The following is a 17,156-nucleotide window of genomic DNA, read 5'->3' as shown; positions in this document are numbered from 1 at the left end:
TGGGACGTTACAGGGGGCTGTTTATTTGGGATCTGTGGTTTAATATACCTTGTACTGCCTTCCAGCGCTCTTTTAATCTATGTTAAACTGCCTTGCTTTACTTTGAGACCTCTCAGGATTTTTTCCATCTTTTGTAAGGTAGCATTTCAAGTTAGTCGTGAATGTGATCGTTTAGACTTTTCAGTTCTTTTGTCGACCTTTTTGTAATAAAAAGATGTATTCGTAAAGTTGTGCCATATAGATTCATCAATCCTTGTTATGAAAACACACACACACACACACACTTCGATCTGGATAACCGGAGACATTTTTAATCATGAATATTTTAAAGGTAATGCATTCGTCACATACACGTTTTCAACGATACAAATAATAAATAAATAATTTAAAACATCACCAGACTCTTCATTTCATTCTGTTACACATTCAGTTGTTTACAAAAGCTCTTCATTGTTTAAAAAAACTCAAATCAATACTTAAAATTTCAATACCTATAAAAGAGTTTGAGGGTCGTCTGAGACATTGATTCACATCATAAAAACAGTCATGGTTTATTCATCTGGTTTTCATGCTTTTGTTTTTTTTGTGTAGATCTGAGGAAAACAAGAAAAAAAAACAGGAAAGATTTTTTTGTAATGTTTTAAGAGTTAAAAACACTTCAGTTCTGACATGAAAAAACAAGTCGAGTTGCACAGCAGTTCATCAAACCTGATACTTGAGCGTACTGTGGAAACGGAGGAAACTGTCAAGATAATATTTGAAGAAAGTTTCTTGAGTTCTACATGAAAACCTTTTCTGGATGGATGTGAACTACAGAAGATTACTTCTGCAGGACTTCCAATAAACAAACACGCAAACACGAGACGGCACATTTCTTCAACGGACATGTCAAATAAATCCTGCCTTACTTCCATTTTTTCTTCTATGGACACTTCTGATGGTGTGTCTAGAATCTCATTTCGATTCTTATGTAAGTGGCAAGAAGGACGAGTATATTCTCATCTTCTCATCTCAGCCAATCCATCTTCATAAAAACAAAACATTAAATGTTACACAAAAGCAAATGAGACTGATTCTAGTTTGGCCTTGCCTCAAGAGCAGCTAGTTTGACCTAGAGATGATCTAAAGGTTTGGGATGAACTTGCATATAGAGTATGAAATGTAACACGTTAGCATGAAATCTCATTTACTGATTATACACGCTTCCTCAGAAAATATATTTTGGTTAGATTTCACAAAAAGAGCATGCCAGCAAGTCATACAGCACCCAAACACTTAAAAGAAATTAGATTTTGCTTAAAGAAAATGAAACACTTTTTTTTTTGCATTGAGATTTTCATCACAATTTAGCGTTTTCCACCCAAATTCTTATTATTGTGAATGCACAAGAACGTAACAATTATTTTATAGGATTTATACATTGTGACTTTATATTAATGTTAAAATGAACATATATATTATATAACCCTACAGACACATTACAATAAAGAGGGAAAAGGTGTTTAGCAGCTATGAAGATGACAATGCAAAAAAGCTTGTAAAAACAGAATATATATATATATATATATATATATATATATATATATATATAGTGTGTGTATGCGTGTGTGTATTTTCCTTTGATATTGGGATGACATATGATATAGAAACATACTAAAGGGCTTGTTGCTGATTCAGTTTGTAACCTGGTGTCGGTCAACTTTTAATAAGTTTATTACTGAACTGGCTGAGAGGATCAGAAGGTTAGTGAGAGGGTGGAAACCTGCGTTTCGAAACACGCCCTCATGCTATCAATCAAACCACCAGCCACATGAAAGCAACAAAGATTTAAACAGATTTAGTGCATTCATAAAGCATCACTCATAATCCACATTCAAACTCTTAATAAAAGGTTTAACGTTTAAAAAAAGTAGGGTGGCTCTTAATTTTATCCATCAGAAATGTATTTGATCATGAAAAGCGGGGGAACTAATCCAAAACTAAAGGGGAGTTTGCAGTGGATTGTAAATATCACCAGCACACACTTATGAAGATGCGTTTTGATTGGAGCTAAAGGTCAAGTACACCTTCAAGAGCATCTTCACATATTCAAATAGTAACACTTTCAATCCTACCATTATTTGTTATTATTGCCTTAGCCTCTCTTCCTGTAATGTTACTTGGCATTAAATTGTTGCATTACCTATTGCAAGATTTTAGAAAGACTGCATTAACCACAAAAGTATCTTAAAACAGTGACTAGACAGCCTTGATATTAGCCAATTGCTTGTGCAATCTTGCTGAAATCACCTACAAGGCTTTTTACATTACCTATTGCAAGATTTTAGAAAGACTGCATTAACCACAAAAGTATCTTAAAACAGTGACTAGACAGCCTTGATATTAGCCAATTGCTTGTGCAATCTTGCTGAAATCACCTACAAGGCTTTTTATTTTCATGAAAGATTACAAAAACCAGGGAATAACATACACTGATGCACGTCGCACAATACGAGTAACATGTATAGATAAAAACCAGGTTCAACTGTGAAGGGGAAAAGTTCTTAATGCTTGCTGAGGGATAGAGGTTTCATTTTGAACTCTTTACGTCCATTGTCGGCAATTGCTCATCTAAAACACTGAAGGTGTATTAAGATCATCATTATAAAATCTGTACACTGCTGCAAGTTTAACTCTCCTTGTGTGTTCACACAGCTGGATGGCAATAATCTAAAAAATGACACTTGAGTTGAACCCACGGCCATAAAAACAGCATTAATAAGCCATTTCACTCAGATTTTTGCTCGTTAGGGACGAACCCCTGATGAATATTTAGTTTTAATTTAGTTTGGGGTATGTGGGTGGAGGGAGGCTTTTTGCCCCCCAAAGGGAGGATGATAAAAAAAAATGCTTTGTTGCTACTGACAACCATTTCCTCCAATCATCAGACAATGAAACCGAGGTCTGGGCTTTGCCAAGTGATTATCAGGCTGCCATGCTAACTGCTTACCCCTCATGTTCTTCAAAGAGGATGCTCCGCTCCAATGCCCCACTGATTAATACAGTGATTAGGGAAGCAAAAGGTCACTGTTCCCTTCTACAGTTCATTAGGACCAAAAATGGGAAACGTCTTGCACTCCAAGTGTAAACAGCGAGAGGAGAACAAGAATTTGGCAAAAGCATATTAGCGAGAGGAGAATCTGTCAGTGCTGCACGTTGTGTTTCTCACTGACAGCTGGCCAGGTTTCAAAACAGATCTCATGCATTAATGACAATGCAGATTACGCTTGATGAATCATTCATGAGGATGTGTGACCAAGAATCAAAATGCATAGGGAGTCAATTCTGGCATTAATGCTGAACATGCTACAGAATATCAGTAGTAGTGCATTTGAGCCAGTTCAGATTGGTTCTTTTACTTGGAGCATTTTCCTGTTGACTTCGTCTGATTGCTTTATAATGAATGGATGAAATGCCAACCGTCAGACCAGAGGAAGCCAGCATCGGGCTAAATCATTTGAACAGCTTGGAGAAAAAGCTTTAGGGCTTTTTATGCATTTAGCATCATCATCATACCCTGGTTAAATTTCTCAAACCATCTCAGAAGCTGTTTCTTAGCTTAAGACATTGGTTTTCCCTTCTCCCTCTGAAAGCAAGAGCATGTGTTATTTTCTGGGTAGAAACGCTGTCAGTCGCTGCTTCTTTATTGGCAGTATATGAATCTCCTGGGAGCTTACTTTCTTCAGTTTGATGCCTCTGTTTTTAGAGATCTTTTTGAGCGGGTCACTGGATTCTCCTCGCTGATCCCCCGGGACCCTGGGTAGTGTTGTGAAGCCCCCTTGAGTGGCATCACGTTTAATGGAAAAGTTCTTTGTAGAAACGCCTGACAATCCTTTTAGCTTGCTGCAGAAAATGGAAGGCATTGCATCTTTGACCGACACAATGACTTTGGCTGTCTGCGATGTACTGACGATCTCAATGTTGCCGCTTCCGTTGAGTGCAGAGTCATGTACCGCCCCAGCCACTACACTGCCATGACCGCTGTCTACCACCCACTTGTGCTGTCTGCTGAACTCTAGAGATGCTAAACCACTTAAAAGCTTGGTGTCTAGTTTTGGTGTGCAGTCTACTGACCGTAGAACCCCAAGAGCCAAAGGTCCACTGCTAGCATTGTCCCCCATGTGGCATTCTCTCTCCCGCTCCGGGGCCAATGGCCCATACATGCTACAAGTCTTGATGCATGTCTTTCTTGTACTAGGAATAGACAAATCAAGGACACTGTCCTGCTGAAACGGCTGGATCCCTTGTGGCACATCAACATGCATTGAAGGTTGAGGTGTCCTTATGGATAAATCCAGCACTTCTCCGTCTGTCACTACTGGGGATGAGCAAGTGCGAAGGGGCTGTTGGACTACTACCATTTCCTTGCTGGTAAATGTCAATTGAGGGGAGATGTCACTAGGTGAAGTCTGGGTGCTTTTGCTAGAAGTACAAGCCGGTTTAGGGCAGTCTACATCTATCTTGGAGTTCTTGCACATGGAGACCGGGACAGGGATTGGCACTGGGATTGGAAGAGGCATTGGAAGTGGAATTACAATAGGATAAGGGACCAGCAAGGTGGCTGGTGGCACAAGAGAGGCTAGTGGAGAGCTATAGGGCTGCGAGAGAGGCGGAGGAGGAAGAAATGCAGAGGCAAGGTCGACCTGTGGAGAACATGCTGGGTGACAAGTTGGAGAAGAGTTCCCCTGGCCAGGGAAGAGGTCCTGCAAGATGGCTGCAAGGTTAGGGTTCTGAAGAAGAGTCAGTAGACTAGTATCAAACACTGGACTTGTGCCTTTCTGGTCCAGGATTGGAGGTGCTCCGAGAGCAAGAGAAGGGTTCTGGCACAGAATGTTATTCTGTAGTGGCAAGGCAGGACAAGTTGCTGATTGTTGAAGCAACTGAGGATTCAAGTGTTGGAGGACTTGTTGTTCCAAGACCAGAGGTAGGGACACAGGACCCTGACTAGTCATCAGATATGAAGTAGCCCCAGATTGTCCAATTTGAGGGGCAGCTGGGCCAGCAAGGATTGGCAACACCACTGGACTCTCCCCCAAGCATATTGGCTGAAGTACAGTTGTAGCAACCTTCAGGGCAACACCATTGGGAGACTCAGCAGCTGGAGTCACCACCGGGGTGGCTTGTATTGTTAGCAGGGGTGACAGGGATCGCTTTGTGATAGTTGGAGAGCTGACATTCCACGTCTCAATTGGAATAATTGAAGTGGCCTCTCCTTCGAGTTTCCCAACTGCATCAGTGGCAGTGGCTCCACCATTGCAGGCCTCTTCCTGAGTGTTTGCCATGTCTACAGCTACAGAATCTTTGTATGGCTCTTCCATCGTGTCTTGATCACTGTCTTGACATCTGTTTCAGGTGCTGTAAGTAGAGGATTTCATGGTTTTCTTCAGATTGGATGCAAGCACAAACCCTAGGATCAAATGGGAGAAGATGATTAGTAGCTGGCAAGAAATGTGTTGACGTAAACCACAATAGTCAGCATAGTAATGGTTAGTAACCCTTTATAATCTTTTATATCCTTACCTGTCCTCTATAACTTAATACCCAAAGCTAACAAGGCTCCAAGGAGGCATTGTTTCCTTTACTGCTAAAAGTTCAACCATCTGTTTTTGTCCTCCGAGAGCAGTAAGCTTTCAGAATGATGTCATGACACGAGAGTGGAATCACAGACACACACACAGAATTATGGGAGACACCAGAAGAGAGTTTAGAGAGACTGGGAGCCTTTCACACAGAGGGACTGCTTTGCTGGCTTGGGAGGGGAGCAAAGAGAGCACGGGGGTGGATTTGATGAAATTACGTCGCAGAGTGCCTGGGTTTATTTGTTTATGAGCCAGCGTTAGTGTGGAGTTCATTACACAAATTGCTGCCAAGACTATGAAGTACACCTCCCTCAGGCAAACACACAGAGAGAGAAAGAATGCCAAAGAGACAGAAAGGAGGAAAGAGGGAGTACCTTGAAGAAGAGAGAAATAGAAAGAGGGAGGGAGGAAAAAGCAAAACAAAGTGAGGGAAAAAAAAGATCAGGGCACGCAGAAATGGGAGCAATCTTTCAAAGTGGCATTTTTTTGGTCTGCGTTAAGCACCCATTAAACATTGCAACATTTTTTGGAATGCTAATAGGATGACCTGAGCACGTGCAACAACCACAAATGACACTAAAACCAACTTTTGCATTTCTGTTTTCACTACCACAAACATTTCATCAATGATTTTATCTGCAACATTTCCAAGAGCATAACAGCAGAAATTTATAAGTTTCCTCTGTCAGTAAATCATACACAAAAAAATGTAGTGCTTATGAAGGTTGGGTGGCAGGCTCATGCTAGCACTGCGAGAACTGCCTTATCTGCGTTTATTCAGGCAAGCTGCCAACTGATTTTTAAGACCAATTGTCTCCCAGGGTGAATTTCAGAACCACTTCTAAAGCACTGAATTTCCATTGCTAAACTGATGGAAGGACAGTGGAAAAAGTCAGATAAGGAAGCAGATGACCTTGACACATCTGCTCCTCTGTGATTACTCAGTGACGGTGTTTCTCACCGATTCTAAATCAACCTTCAATGACGGGTGCTTTGGTTTAGAAAAAAAAATTATCCCAGATCAGACCACTCTAAATAGTCACACGTGTTTTCTAAACTGTCTTGCAGGACTTTTATGTCTCTAATTATGTTGTGAAGCATGTTTTGTGCACATTTTGTGAATTTTCGAAATGTTCTGACATACCAAAAGGTTAAATAAACTGTCTGTTTATCCAGTGTCTAGATGAACCTCTGAACATTTACATGCAAACTTAACTCACCTAAAAATTTAGTGCTTTATCACCTTTAGTGTCCTTGCTGCAACCATGCATCAGGTAACATAACACGTGTGAGGTGCATTTTCCCAATTAGTCTTTGCACAAACATGACTTTAATTTAAAATTAGTCTTAGCCTCCACATTCTCTATGCCAAAGACGCTGAGTGACATAACTTGACTCGAAATGGTGCGTTTGTTGATGTCTTTGGAAGACAAACACATGCTTCAAATGCTACACAAATACAATCTGAGAGGAACAGCCAAAAAACTTGGAAATAAATCCTAAGCGGGGATAAAAGTCGATACATTACACTCTAGCATTGGAAAGCCAATAAGGTGGGTCGCCAAACCCTCTGTATGATTTGTTTCTGAGATACTTCATCCCAGATGGGCTTTCTGTGGGCTGAAAGATTTCTGCAGTGTGAGACAGTTAATGCAAACAGCCTTACAGAAGCACGAGCGTGTGCATTCACAGCAGCAGGTGAGATCGGTTCGATCTCGACACTAAATCAGAGCTAAAAACATCACAGATAAAAGAATCACCAAACACACCATCTGCTGTTGCCACATCTCAAATATATGCATCAACAAAACAGAAAAAAATGATCTCATGATTCAGTTCGCCCACTAATTAGAGCTAAATTATGTTGTTGTGATGCTTTAAAAGGTGAAAACCATCAAGAAACGTCTGGGTCAAACTTTACATAAAAACTAACAATTTATTAAGTCTATATAGCCTACGCATGAATATGTACTTTGCTCACACCTAAAAAGAATATTCTAGAATATGACTAACTTAATTTAAAGCACATGACTGACAAATGAAAATAAGCAAAAAGGACAGAAACAGAAGTGAAAACTGCTATTGCAATGATAGTGTTTACTGAAAGTGTTTCATACTGATCAAAAAAAATTGAAATAATTTATTTATAATATTTAAATATTCAATAAAATACTTTAATATCCATTGAAGATGCCACCATTGATTTAAATGGGACACAGCATTAGACAAATGCAAATAATTGGTGTTTTGGTTCGTTGCTGACAACTTTAGTGATAAACTGTAGATTTTATGTTTGATTGCACATAAGAAAGCCATTTGTCCCTGCAATCTGATACACTTACTGGCTTGATATGATAACATGGCTTCATCTGGAAGAATCTATCCAGGATTTGTCTTCATCTACGTTCTTTTATCAGACAATAGAGCACAAATCCCGTGCAGGGCAAACTCCATTCTACAACTGGAAATTGGAACAGATGGAACAATTTAGCAACAATCTTCTATTCCATCCACAGGCGCTGTTGTCATGCCAACCGCAGGGCTAATAAATCCATCTCCTGTGTAGCATGCAGAAGCTGCCGTTTTGTCCCCACCATTGAGATGGAGCCTAGAAACAATTCTCCAATCCACCTCCACCCTGATCTCGCATACAACCCGGTTGTCTTTTCTCAGTGTAGTCGATCTGGTAATGATGTTAGCAGAGTTAGGTTTCCACTAGCTTAACAAGTCTCTTGGCAAAATCACAAAATGAGTCTCCACTACTATCAATGCATTGATTGTTTTCATGATGGATTTTTGTTGTAGACTAGAGTTTGACTTCAGTTTGGTTTTCCACCAAAAAGATTAGATATGATTGATCAAACAGTTTTGCATTTTATATGACTTGCATTGAATCAACTGATTTGCATTTTTACTGATTCCCCAAGTGTTCTGATTGAACTTGGACTAGTCTTCAAAATTCAGTCATCTAATTTTTTCTGCAAGAAAATAATTTATTGAAGTCAGTTACATAAAAAATGTTGGTCTAATTTGAATCAGAAAAAAATGATTAGCACCTGGTTAACTGCTAGTTAGTCAAACTAGTTCTTAAATGGATACAGTAGTTCATCTAAAAATTTTAGTGTGATGTTTATCTGCTTACCCCCAGAGCATCCAATATGTAAGTGACTTTGTTTCTTCATTAGAACACAAACCAGGATTTTTAACTAAAACCAATGCAGTCTATCAGTCGTATATTGGAAGTGGATGGGAATCACAGCTAAAACATAAAAAAACAAATAATTAAACCCTGCAGCTCGTGACGATACATTGATGTGTAAAGGCACAAAACGATCAGTCTGTGCAAGAAACTGAACAGTATTTATATAGCTGTTTACCTTTTAGACAGAAGAGAGTTTAAAAGAGCAGTGTGTGTGTCTGTAGTGTGCTCTGTTAATGCCCACTGACAGACTCTCTCTGTACTAAAACTACTCTTATTTAAAGCCAGTAGAAGTGATGTAAAAATCTCCTGACAGCTGTATTTAGGATTCAGAGTCATGGATGGACCTTAATTAAATGCTTTTTAAAATCTGCACCAGTTCAAGGTGCAAACAGGGTACAAAACAGATATTTGGCACAGTGGGAGACAGAAAATAGCTAGGCAACATGGAAAATGTAATGCTTTAAAGCACACACAAACACTGAATTTAATTAAATGGTGTTTACACAAGGACCTGACCCCAGGTCAGCTATTCTGAACATGCATTACAGCAACAAACCTTCCTCCCCTGTACTGAATATGTACAAGTGAAACATATTCATTGTTTTACAACTTTACACCAATCAGCCATGCATCAGACATTTCTTTTTTACAAAATGGCCCTAGTGGAAAAAATATATGACATATATAACAAATATATATAAAATATATATAATTTTGTGTGTATATTTATTTAGAAACACTTAGATATAATTTTATATTAATTACGGTATCTCAGATTTAACATTTATCAGTTTGTAAATGGAATTAAAAACCCAAATTTACATAAATATATAAATGTCAATGAAAAATACTTATTGAATATAATTAAAAATATATACATATTGAAACAAATATATATTTTATTTTAAATATATAGCTGAACCCATAAGTTCAATGTAATTAAAGATTAACCATTTGTTATTCTTGACCACCTTTCATTTTTAAACAACTTTGTGCCAATTCTAAAAAGGTACCTTGCTTTGTTTATTGGATAGTTGTTAGCTTAGAATCAGAATGAGCTTAACAGTAACATATAAAGGCAGCAGTGCAGCTCATTAGTTTTGAGAACAAACAGGACGCAAACAGTGTCTTTTATTGAATCTAGAAGCAGACACTGCAGGGCGTCTTGTTGACAGCAAACATTCAGTGTGTCTCCAGCTCAGCACTGTATTGGTTCTCGGGTGATAACTGGACCCATAACACCTGCTGGTTCTGCCCGCTTCTAGGTCAGCGCTGGGCCCAGAGCACAGCTGTCCTGTGAATCTTATCAGGCCATGAATGGTGCATTTGTGCATATGCATGGGACGGCCCAGCACAGCCTGTGTGGGTGGTACAAACATGCACACAGGCCAACAGTCGTACAGATGATGCTTCAAACATCACACATACAGACAAGAGATTATGGCAACTGCATAAAGACATTTCAGGTTCACTATTACTGAAGACCAACAAACTCCAGAATCACCACTAAAAACACTACAACTATTAGTAGGGATGTAAAGACTCACTCAACTCACGATTCGATTCACAATTCTGATTTCACGATTCGATTCACTGTTTTTTCTTTTTTATATAAACAAAATGAGATTTAAGACAAATTATAAATTAAATGTGTCCTTTTATTATTGTTTGGACAAAATGTTCCACAGCAGTTTTTAATCTAAATTAGTATAATTTTGAAATTTGAAGCAAAAACAGAATGATTTGATTTCAGTTTTGTGAAACTATACATAAGAAATATCAGCATGAAACAGAAACAGTAGACGAGCTGAACGAGACGCAAATTCACCTTGGTAACCGCTGTAAACAAAGCGCTTATGAACACCACAGCAGGTGGAGCTTAAAACATTTCCTCGGTTACCGCTGTAAACAAAGCGCTTGTGAACACCGCAGCAGGTGGAGCTTAAGGCGTTTCCTTGGTTACCGCTGTAAACAAAGCGCTTGTGAACACCGCAGCAGGTGGAGCTTAAGGCGTTTCCTCGGTTACCGCTGTAAACAAAGCACTTATGAACACCACAGCAGGTGGTGCTTAAGGCGTTTCCTTGGTTACCGCTGAAAACAAAGTGCTTGTGAACACCGCAGCAGGTGGAGCTTAAGACGTTTCCTTGGTTACCGCTGTAAACAAAGCACTTATGAACACCGCAGCAGGTGGAGCTTAAAGCGTTTCCTTGGTTACCGCTGTAAACCAGTCTTTGTGGCTGCAGGGATGTTATGGGATGGTTGCCAGGTGCGTTGCTAGGGTTTTCTGGGAGACTACAGACTAGTTATGCAGTTGTTAAAGTGTTTGGATTATTTTAGGGTGCTGCTGAGTGGTTGCTAGGGTCTTCTAAGACTTTCCTATGTGGATACTCAGACGTTTTTAAAATGTTGTTATGCGACTACAAATATGTTTTGGGGGTTGCTAGGGTTTTCTGGGAGGCTGCAACTTTGTTTAGTGTTGAAAGTGTTGCTAGGGTGTACTGAGTGGTTCTCAGCATGTTGCTATGTGATTGCTAGGCTGTTGTATAGTGGTTCCTAAGGGCATTGCTATCTGGTTGCTAAGTGGTCAGAGTTTTTCTACTATGTTGCTATGTGACAGCAAGGGTGTTTTTGGTGCCATCGTAGCTGATTGCTAACGTTTTCTGGGTCGCTGCAAATGTGTTGCTATGCACACACAGTTGCTAAGGTCTTCTGGGTAGTTGCTAGGGTGTTCTTTGTTTTTCACTCACAAGATATGACTCGCCCCTTCTTCCATGTAATAAACACATTTTATTAGGCATTTAAAGGTATAATTACATTTTACAAATTACTGATCTTACTTCAGCACACATAAAACACATTAAAACCTCAAACTGGTCTGAGATCAGTGGTTTACAGCTCTGGGACGCCCCAACAGTGCACTGTGGTGGCAGATGCTATAAATAGGCTCCATTTGTGGGGCGTTTTAATTAAATATGAGGTAACATGATCTGTGTAGGGCAGACAGCAGCTCATCCTATACATTCGTTATCATTAACAGCTAAATGGCTCTCATGCGTGGTAACTTCAGCTTACTGTTATGACAACAGGTTCAGGGTCAGAGTCTATACAGGAAACAATGAGACAATCTCATGAGCACCTACTCGACAGAAATCATGAAACGGACATGACAGAAGATTCTAATCTAATGAGTACAGTGCAATCAAACACTTCTGTACTGCATCACCTTCTGGAACGAGATGTTGGGTGACAACAGATGAAAACTGTCCTGGGAAGTTATGTTCTGGATCTCAGAGTAAAGTCAACTACATACTAGAGAGATCTATGTTTGACAGATGCATACAATTAGTGTATAAAAAAAACACCCGCTATAGCAAGACCTCAGAAACTATCCAGAAGACCTCAGCAACTGCACAGCAATGACATAGTAACTTCTCGGATATTAGTTACTTACTTTTCAGTAACATGCTTAAAACACTCTGAACGCCAGCAGCACATGACAGTTACTCCTGAAAGGAATGGCACATTTGAACAAAACCGGTAAGTGTAGAGGTGGTGTTGGCGCAGTTGATAAGACGCATGCTTTTGGTGTGAGAGACCCGGGTTCGAAACCACTGTGAGACACCAATGTGTCCCTGAGCAAGACACTTAACCCCTAGTTGCTCCAGAGGCGTGCGACCTCTGACATATATAGCAATTGTAAGTCGCTTTGGATAAAAGCGTCAGCTAAATGTAAGTGTGATCAACACCTAAATACAATACCATAAACTAGCCAGCTCAGCATTAACACTACAATTCAATCCAAAGCACAATCTAACAAGAAAAATTTGATTTTGAAGAGATTGTTAAAGTGGCCGTTTTTGCATGAAATGCAATGTTTAAATAAGACGCTTGTTTTTCTGAACATTTGGGTCATGACTCTGTGCATCTGTGGTTGTTCACCCCCCAAAAATCCAACAACATTCTTTCACACACACACACACACACACACACACGACGATCTATCTCCTCCTGCATTTTAAAAGCACAACCCAAAAGACGAGAGGACAGCAAGCCTGACGCCGTCAATGCAGGACATTCCTGAGTTAACTGGCCTGTGGCTTAAGGCCTAAAATAAGATTAGGCAGCTACTCGGGAATCACACAGATTTTCTAAACCTAGAATCCATTCTCTAGAAGTGTTCGCTATGGTTTTACAAAAAAAAAAAAAACAACACACACACAAACAAAGTACAGCTTAAAAAACTGACCTTTTGACAATACAAACATTACTAAATTTAACTTAATTTTATGTTGCCGGTAAAATGGTTGTGAATATATTGTGAATATTGTGTATGCATATATAAATGTTGAAAAACATTTTCTTAGTATTTTGAAAATTATAAAAAATAATATTAACAAATAATGTCTTTATGATGTACAATTTATAATATTATTGCACACACCCCAAGATCTTATTAACTTAATTGCAGTATGTTTAAAGAAAATAATCAGCAGGTTATTGCTGAAAAAAATAGCAAAATATGAAAGTGTAAAAAAAAGTTACAGAAGTTTACGTTTACTATAAAGGAAACATACAATACTAAAAAAGAACTGCTTAAATAGTCATCAAATCAAAGCCATGTTTAAAGATATGTTCCAAATTTGAAGTTGATATCACAAAAAAATGGAGGTACCTGTAAGATATTGTTTAGGTGCTATACCAAAAATAGCCACTAGTTGATGGCCAAACTAGATTTTTTTTAATGCAATTCGTCACAAATGTATAGATATGTCAAAATATTACTTATAAAATATTCACCATATATGGAACCTTGAGACTCAGACCTTTCCAATAATATGTGATCAAGATTAGAAAAGATTTCAATGATAAAATTAGGGCTGCAACTAACGATTATTTTGATAATCGATTAATCTGTCGATTATTTTTACGATTAATCGATTAATCGGTTTATGTACTTATATTTTAGTTTTTTCCATTTTTTCCCCAAGTAAATTATTAATAAATGGTCTTTATCATTCAGCATAGATTTAAGAGATTTTAACCATTTTGCACTGTCATATCCTCATCAAAAATATACCTGGAGTTGTTTTATTGTGTTAGTAATCCTTTGTCGAACTCTTCTGCAATCAGAACACTGACCCATACTCTAGCAAATTTCACAAGGAGATTTCAAATAATGTTTTCACCATGGCAGTCCTTAGAGCTCCTAAAGTAGTTTAACATCCCGAACAAAGCTTATTAAGGAATCTTTCAGAACATATTTTCACGAAGAATAAGGATAAAACAGAATAAAATTGCAGAGCATTGTATTTTATTATTTACTGGGAAAAAGCTTTATAGCTTTTGCTGTGAAATTGTAAACAATCCTTCAAAAAAAGTGCCAATGGCATGAAACCTGAATGGAACTCACATTTTAAAGTAAAATCCATCAGAAGGTTGTCCAGAAAAAAAAATAGGACACACACAAAAAACCTGCTGTGTGAAGAAGAGCAGTGAATACTTAGAAAAAAAAGTGCATTTCAAATATCTACATTTACCTCTCTCATTCAGTCATAATTAGGCAGCACGACTGAATTTTGAACTGGTAAACGAAAAACTGATCACAGAACATGTTTGTAAAGCTTTAAATGTTAACTGTTAAAAAGCAATGTTATCAGCTTTTACGACTAAACATTTGCAAACAACATTGTACTGGAGAATCTGCACAAATGAAAGTCTTAGGGGCCGTTCACAAATCGCGCCTAAAAACGCGTGGAAAACGATAGGCGCACCGCTTTCTCCTCCTTTCCAAAGCGTTCGGACAGAAGCGCCCCTGAGGCGTCTGCCTTTGATAAGCAAACGTGACGTGCTCTCTCCTTGAAGACGCGGAAATCTCAGCAAAGGATAAATGGATTTGCAGCTCAAAAAATCGCTTGCAGTAGCTCTGCTACTAAATTTATTTCAAAATGGAAATCCATATACAACTATGATCAGCTGTTCCTTTCATTTTGACTGAGCTTTTAACGTTGTTACGGGAAAGGATGAAGCTGATTGGTTAGTTCTTGTCATATGACCCGCGGTGCGCTTGCTGCATTCTGAAAAGTTTAAATGTTTTTAACTCGATGCGGTGCGGTGTTGGAAATAACGAACTTGAGCGCGCAAAAGACGCGATATGTGAACGTTCCCTTAAACAATGCAGTAGTGCAGAGTTTACAGGTTACTCTTCTTTTTTAAAGGCTGCAGAGACGCTGTTCGGGAAGCACGTGACATAAAACAAGGCCAGCTATTGGCTATTCGCTACTTCTCCTGTTGTACTGGCTGAGTAAAACCTCCGGTGGCTCATTACTGCCACACTTTGGTCACCGCAGATTTGAAATATGCACGAAATGAGCCGCTTACGGCAAATAAAAGTTATTTAGCAACGAATCGATGACTAAATTAGTTGACAACTATTTTAATAATCGATTTTAATCGATTAAATCGATTCGTTGTTTCAGCTCTAGATAAAATATTGTAGTACATTTTTCCACTAGTAAAAACTTTTAGCAAAAAAAAATTCACTAAGGGGAGGAGCCTGTTGAAAGGATTTAAAGTATGGTAAAACAATGTTTCTAATGTACACTTTTCTTATATTATTGCATGCTAAATGGTTGACTAAAGGGAAGTGGGTGTTGACTGGTGCTAATGTGTGAATACTAATGCGCTAACGACTGCCCTTCAGGCCAATTTAATGTACTGACGATGGTTGGTTGTCCTGAACTTGTGTGCGCAAAGGTCAAGAAAACCCAGCCTCAGTTTGACCCTCAAAGCTTTCAATCCTGCAAACGTGACCTAATGCTTTCAGAAGTGCACGTGAGTCCGTGAGGAAGCACTGATTAACTCAATTGACGGAACGGTTACCAAGGACATAAACAATTCTACAGTTACCATGGACACCATCCAGCTCCATTATGATGTCACAGCCTCATCAAGAATGCAGTTACAATCCCATGTACAGCATTACTAGAGTCTGGAACATCATAATCATGTCTTTGCATCGGTGTTTTAGCATTTTTATGCTTTTCAGGAAGCTTCACAGTGCTGTTGTTGATTTGATGCACATTGCACTTATATTAGAACTAGTAAATGTGTTTGTAAGATGCTCTCATATTGAGAAAAAACACAATGAGATTTAATTCTCTGTAATCATGCCCAATGCATCTAAACACAATAATACAGGGTTTAAAGTCAAAAGCATTTCTGTAGCCTATCTCCTCAATGCTGCTGCACAAAATGTCAAAACGATTTAAAAAAATGTCAGATTAAGAGTTCCTACCATCACCACAACTAATTATTCAAATATCCCAAACTAGGGAGCTCTTGTGTTACCCATAAGCTATTTAGAAACATATCTGACCCCACAATTCCCAAGGCGCACACGTTAAAGGAACAGTACACCAAAAATGACAAATCTAATTTACAGAATATTTGAGAATTATGGCAGTTCCTCACACAAAACTAATTTCTGCTTTTGCGTCATTAAATACAGTAAGTGCACTGGGTTTTAACATCGTAAGGGTGAGTAAACACGGACTAAATTAGGATTTTTAGGTGATCTGTCCCTTTAAGACCAACATCATTTCTGTTATTTCAACAACGCATCAATCAGACACGCGTAAATCTTTATCCACGTCATTTTTTAGTCTACTACGTGGTCTAATTGTTTCAGTATAAGAATATATAATGTCCTTAAGCGGTTCAATACGATCTGTGGTTTGCGAATGCCTTTAAACCCACGAGAGCTGCACCTGTGCAGCCGCCCGACGGGTTTACTGTGGGGTGTGATGTCTGTTTCTCCATCCAACGACACCCTGTTATTGGATATACATTATATACTGTACTATTATAGCACTATATAACGTTATACAGGGAATAAAGCAATGTAGTCCTGTGCCAATGCATGAAACGATCTCTAAAACCCGTCACTGACAATCACGCGCACGTTAATGAAAGGCGAGCACGCGTTACCTGGGAATGAACACAAAGTCGTCCCGGGGTCCGGCGTTATTCCTGGATTTTCCTCGGTTTTCTTGCTGACCAGTCGCTCGATCGCTGTCATTAAGCACTCGTCGGTTTCCTATGGGAGGGTTTGTCTGCTCGTGTGTATCATATGAGACGCGAACAATCCGCTATGTGTGGCGGTTTACGGTGGCGGACGCAGGCCTGTGTCGCGCGTTTCAGCGTTTCACCGTAAAGCGCGACGGATGTGTGTCGGTGTGACGCTTGTCTGTGGCCGCACAGACGCTCTGATCCCCTCTCTCTCTCTCTCTCTCTCTCTCTCTCTCACACACACAGACACACACACACACACACACACA

General features: G+C 39.1%; 1 protein-coding gene across 1 annotated transcript in view; it reads right to left on the bottom strand.

Annotated features, from left to right (window-relative positions):
• The window catches only part of LOC132129678 (retinoic acid-induced protein 2-like), a 23,915-nt gene extending 6,759 nt beyond the window's left edge, over nt 1–17,156 (bottom strand). Inside the window, exons 1-2 of the mRNA XM_059541331.1 lie at nt 16,807–17,156; nt 2,990–5,446 (exon numbers count right to left, since the gene is read on the bottom strand). Of these exons, the coding sequence (XP_059397314.1) occupies nt 3,645–5,357 (1,713 nt within the window). The 5' untranslated portion in view covers nt 5,358–5,446; nt 16,807–17,156 and the 3' untranslated portion in view covers nt 2,990–3,644. The remainder of the gene's footprint in view (nt 1–2,989; nt 5,447–16,806) is intronic.

The sequence above is a fragment of the Carassius carassius genome, chromosome 46 (genome assembly GCF_963082965.1).
Source record: "Carassius carassius chromosome 46, fCarCar2.1, whole genome shotgun sequence".
Taxonomy (NCBI): Eukaryota; Metazoa; Chordata; class Actinopteri; order Cypriniformes; family Cyprinidae; genus Carassius; species Carassius carassius.
This window is presented reverse-complemented; position numbering and strand designations above follow the sequence as displayed.